General features: G+C 45.3%; 1 protein-coding gene across 1 annotated transcript in view; it reads right to left on the bottom strand.

The window, feature by feature from the left end:
• The window catches only part of LOC121556209 (WD repeat-containing protein 88), a gene marked incomplete at its 5' end in the record, with an annotated part of 10,735 nt that extends 8,218 nt beyond the window's left edge, over positions 1-2,517 (bottom strand). Inside the window, 2 exons of the mRNA XM_045218196.1 lie at positions 1,193-1,331; positions 2,434-2,517. Of these exons, the coding sequence (XP_045074131.1) occupies positions 1,193-1,331; positions 2,434-2,517 (223 nt within the window). The remainder of the gene's footprint in view (positions 1-1,192; positions 1,332-2,433) is intronic.
• Positions 2,518-5,921: the final 3,404 nt, after the last annotated feature.

Below are 5,921 nucleotides of genomic sequence, written 5' to 3'. Positions count from 1 at the left end.
CTGCTGCAACGTGATAGCTGCTGCAACGTGATAGCTGCTACAACGTGATAGCTGCTACAACGTGATAGCTGCTACAACGTGATAGCTGCTGCAACGTGATAGCTGCTGCAACGTGATAGCTGCTGCAACATGATATCTGCTACAACGTGATAGCTGATGCAACGTGATAGCTGCTGCAACGTGATGGCTGCTGCAACGTGATAGCTGATGCAACGTGATAGCTGATGCAACGTGATATCTGCTACAACGTGATATCTGCTGCAACGTGATAGCATCTGCAACGTGATAGCTGCTACAATGTGATAGCTGCTGCAACGTGATAGCTTCTGCAACGTGATAGCTTCTGCAACGTGATAGCTGCTACAACGTGATAGCTGCTACAACGTGATAGCTGATGCAACGTGATATCTGCTACAACGTGATAGCTGCTGCAACGTGATAGCTGCTGCAACGTGATAGCTGCTACAACGTGATAGCTGCTACAACGTGATAGCTGATGCAACGTGATATCTGCTGCAACGTGATAGCTGCTGCAACGTGATAGCTGCTGCAACGTGATAGCTGCTACAACGTGATAGCTGCTACAACGTGATAGCTGATGCAACGTGATATCTGCTACAACGTGATATCTGCTGCAACGTGATAGCTTCTGCAACGTGATAGCTGCTACAACGTGATAGCTGCTACAACGTGATAGCTGATGCAATGTGATATCTGCTACAACGTGATATCTGCTGCAACGTGATAGCATCTGCAACGTGATAGCTGCTACAACGTGATAGCTGCTACAACGTGATAGCTGCTACAACGTGATAGCTGCTGCAACGTGATAGCTTCTGCAACGTGATAGCTGCTGCAACGTGATAGCAGCTGCAACGTGATAGCTGCTGCAACGTGATATCTGCTACAACGTGATAGCTGCTACAACGTGATAGCTGCTACAACGTGATAGCTGCAACAACGTGATAGCTGCTGCAACATGATAGCTGCAGGGCCACAACAGCAGAGAAGTCCAGCCTCGTGATTCAGACTCTTAGTTGTTGCAGAAATCTGCTTGATAGGGCTGTTTACTTCTGGCATCGCTGACTCTACCTTTAACATACGATAGCTTATGATAACTTACCATTAGCATAGCTCAATCAAAAATCAATATAGAGATCAATAACTACTGTTGAATGACTTCAGGATTTACCTTTGATGTGGAAGAGCCTCTCCCCTGTATCAGCTGAGGTCAGGCAGATTGCATTCTCCAGGTCAGAGGAGGAGACGACGTACTTCCCATCCCCTGAGACGCTACATGAGGTCAGGAGACCACCCTGAGCTGCAGTCCACTACGTAACACACACACACACACACACACACACACACACACACACACACACACACACACACACACACACACACACACACACACACACAGGCTAGCCTTCCTTGTGTCTTTTGGCATCTTCGAAAGTATAGTAAATGTGTTATGATTTGTGAAACATCCTTGACCTTTTGTGTGAAAATCCCCCATGGTCTCAGATGTTTATTAGTGTTAAAAAGAGAGAGAGAGGTAACAGAGAGGTCACAACAACATGGTGACAAGAGAGAGAGATAACAGAGAGGTCACAACAACATGGTGACAAGAGAGAGAGGTAACAGAGAGGTCACAACAACATGGTGACAAGAGAGAGAGATAACAGAGAGGTCACAACAACATGGTGACAAGAGAGAGAGATAACAGAGAGGTCACAACAACATGGTGACAAGAGAGAGAGGTAACAGAGAGGTCACAATAACATGGTGACAAGAGAGAGAGGTAACAGAGAGGTCACAACAACATGGTGACAAGAGAGAGAGGTAACAGAGAGGTCACAACAACATGGTGACAAGAGAGAGAGAGGTCACAGAGAGGTCACAACAACATGGTGTCAAGAGAGAGAGGTAACAGAGAGGTCACAACAACATGGTCACAAGAGAGAGAGATAACAGAGGTCACAACAACATGGTGACAAGAGAGAGAGGTAACAGAGAGGTCACAACAACATGGTGTCAAGAGAGAGAGGTAACAGAGAGGTCACAACAACATGGTCACAAGAGAGAGAGATAACAGAGGTCACAACAACATGGTGACGAGAGAGAGGTCACAGAGAGGTCACAACAACATGGTGACAAGAGAGAGAGGTAACAGAGAGGTCACAACAACATGGTGACAAGAGAGAGAGATAACAGAGAGGTCACAACAACATGGTGACGAGAGAGAGATAACAGAGAGGTCACAACAACATGGTCACAAGAGAGAGAGAGATAACAGAGAGGTCACAACAACATGGTCACAAGAGAGAGAGGTAACAGAGAGGTCACAACAACATGGTGACGAGAGAGAGATAACAGAGAGGTCACAACAACATGGTGTAAGGATGAGATTCATTATTTGACTGATTGACTCACAATGATCTTGCCAGTCTCCAGGTCCCATGCATTTAGGGTCTGGTCCCAGGATGCTGTAACCAGCCTAAGGGAGAGAGACAGAGAAAGGGGGGGACATAGAGGGAGGGAGGGAGAGAGAGGGGGGGTGAGAGAGAGAGATAACAGGAAAGGAGAGAGATAGAGGTAGGGTGTGAGAGAGATAGAGAGGAGGGGGTGAGAGAGAGAGAGAGAGGGAGAGACGGGGGTGAGAGAGAGAAATAAGAGGGAGGGAGAGAGATAGAGGGAGGGAGAGAGATAGAGGGAGGGAGAGGGAGAGAGGGGGTGAGAGAGAGAGATAACAGGAAAGGAGAGAGATAGAGGTAGGGTGTGAGAGAGATAGAGAGGAGGGGGTGAGAGAGAGAGAGAGAGAGAGAGAGGGAGAGAGGGGGGTGAGAGAGAGAGATAACAGGAAAGGAGAGAGATAGAGGTAGGGTGTGAGAGAGATAGAGAGGAGGGGGTGAGAGAGAGGGAGACGGGGGTGAGAGAGAGAAATAAGAGGGAGGGAGAGAGATAGAGGGAGGGAGGGAGAGAGATAGAGGGAGGGAGGGAGAGGGAGAGAGGGGGGTGAGAGAGAGAGCTAAGAGGGAAGGAGAGAGAGAGGTAGGGTGAGAGAGAGGGGGGTTAAGAGAGAGAGAGAGAGGGAGAAAGGGGGGGTGAGCGAGAGGGATAAGTGGGAGGGTGAGCGAGAGGGGGGGTGAGAGAAAGAAATAAACAAATGAAGAAAGAGAGAACATAGAGGAGTGAAACAACAGAACGACTCAGAGGAGTCTACTACTACTACTGCTGGAGCACTACCCAAAACAAGCAAAACTCTTAAAGGAAAACTCCACCCAAAAACTATTTTGATGATTTCTGAATTTTGAATGTTATATATCTTGAAAACTTGATTGCTGACAAGCAAAACATTCAGGGGCTATGTCAACAATGGACTAATGAAACAAAAACCAAAAGATAGTTTTTTAAATATCACCTCAATGCCACTAGACTAGTGCAACAGCAGAAGCAGTAGTAATCCATTAACTAGCTAATGTTTTAGTGGCTCCATAGTCTAGACTCCATATGTGTGAGCACCTCCCTCCCTGCAGCCCTCTGGGACTTCTCCTCTGCCAGGGTTACCTGGCAACAGCACCTCCCTCCCTACAGCCCTCTGGGCCTTCCCCTCTGCCAGGGTTACATGGCAACAGCACCTCCCTCCCTGCAGCCCTCTGGGCCTTCCCCTCTGCCAGGGTTACATGGCAACAGCACCTCCCTCCCTGCAGTTGATAAACTTGTAATCTCACTTTTGAGAAAATGGCCTTTGAATGTTTTGGTACGTACTGAAGAGCTCTTCTTTATCTACACCCATTCAGCATCGTTCACACCCTCTTAAGCTTTAGCCCCACCCATCTCATTTCGCTCTCGGAGCGTTCAGAGCACACACTTGAGTAGGGTTGATCCGAGCGTTCTGACCTCACAACGGCAGTCAAGCACCCGAGCTAACTGGCTAACATTGGCTAGCTTGCTAGCTACTTCCAGACACAAAATTGGGATTATGGTTCATTGTTTACCTCTGGATAACATGAAAACAGCCTAACCAGCTCTGCTAGGGCCAGTAAAATGGTCAGTGGGGTGTTCTCTCATTAGAGCTAGTTAGGCTGTTTTCATGTTATCCAGAGCGTTGGCGACTGTAACTGTGCTGCTGGCAACAATATAATTACGCTTTTTTGCCGACGTTTACTGACACCGGCCATATTCAACGGGTGTTGTGCGTTCATAAATTCATCAGTTATGCATAGTGGAGTCTTTTGTTAAGACATGTAGCTAGCTAGCTAGCTAGGTAAACAATTAACCATAATCCCAGCTCATGACTTTACTACCCTGCATGAATCTGCAGGTAGCTAACCAACCAGGTTCAATGTTAGCTAGCTAACATTAGGCTATAACTAGCCAAGCAAACGGCTCTGAGATACGAATAATAAGATCATACACGTAAAGTTAGCTAGTGAGCCAGCCAGCTAACGTTAGCTAGTTAGTTAAACAATTAACCATAATCCCAACTCATGACTTTACTACCTTGCATGAATCTGCAGGTAGCTAACCAACCAGGTTCAATGTTAGCTAGCAAATGGCTCTGAGATACGAATAATAAGATCATACACGTAACGTAACGTTAGCTAGCTAGCTAACAGTACACTTTAACTTGAAATGAAACTCCCGAGTGGCGCAGTGGTCTAAGGCACTGCATCGCAGTGCTAGCTGTGCCACTAGACAGGATTACCTACATATACTGACCAGCTCAAATAGACAGAAGCGTGCTATATGGCAGACCAATCCAAACTCCTCTTTCGGCATGTCCAGCCCACTCATTATCTCAGCCAATCATGGCTAGTGGGAAGGTTGCCGTCTTTTTCTGTGGCTTAACCAACTAAGCTCGTAATTTTATTTGTATTTACAGATGGCATACAAGTTTGTTATTAAGTCACACGAAAGTTCACATGTTCCAGAAGGCATTTCTGCCAAAAAACGCATTTTTATAAATAAAAAAAGTTTACGTTCAAATGGCGCTCCTGTGAAGTAGTGACCCGCGACATATGCCTAGTTTCCTGAAACGAGTCACATATGAACTGTAACTCAGTAAAATCTTTGAAATTGTTGCATGTTGCATTTAATATTTTTGTTCAGTATAATTCTAAAATAGAACCCAGTAAGCCATTAGCAGATGGGGATCCAGAACAACAGGAGACAACCAGAGATCTATATTGAAAGACAGATAGATATTCAATGTGCTTGGGTTTGGTAACAGATGTCAGAATGGTCGCAGAGAACTTGTCTTGTATGTATATAGCAACACCACCACCCTTAGATTTAGGATCTGACCAGAAAACACATTGTAACCATCAATGCCAATGTCTTTGTCAGTGTTAGATTTTTTTGAGCCAGGTTTCAGAAAGCATAAATACATGTGGATCTGCAGTTTTTATCAAAATATTCACAGAATCAAGTTTTGGAAAAAAACTTATTCCATTTATGTGCAGAAACTTCAGACCATTCTGAGTTTTTAATTCAGATGGGGTAAAAACGCAAGGACCTGGGTTAGATTGCCCATTTCCTGACAGTAAAAGCAGCTAAAATAATAGAAAGTCTAGATCTGATTTGACAACATTTGGATTCAGACAGAACTAGAACCATAGTCCAGAGGAAGCAGAGTCTTTAACACAACACATTTGAAAAGGTGCAGTCCAGAGACATGGTTAAGTACTGAAAGAACAATTCAGACATGTAAACAAGCGTGTGGTTCCTCCCATTGGGAAAACACAAAGAGTAGTGAGCAATATGTTGGAACATCAAATTCCAATCAAATTCCAGTATCGAATCGCAATACATACAGAATCGTGAGAATCGCAGTACACAACATATCGTGTGGTCCCTCAGTATGGTGATAATATGGTGAGGTCCCTCAGTATGGTGATAATATGGTATGGTGAGGTCCC

This window comes from Coregonus clupeaformis, unplaced genomic scaffold, assembly GCF_020615455.1.
Source record: "Coregonus clupeaformis isolate EN_2021a unplaced genomic scaffold, ASM2061545v1 scaf1433, whole genome shotgun sequence".
NCBI lineage: Eukaryota > Metazoa > Chordata > Actinopteri > Salmoniformes > Salmonidae > Coregonus > Coregonus clupeaformis.
Note: the sequence above shows the minus strand (reverse complement) of the source record. Positions and strands in the feature narration are given on the sequence as shown.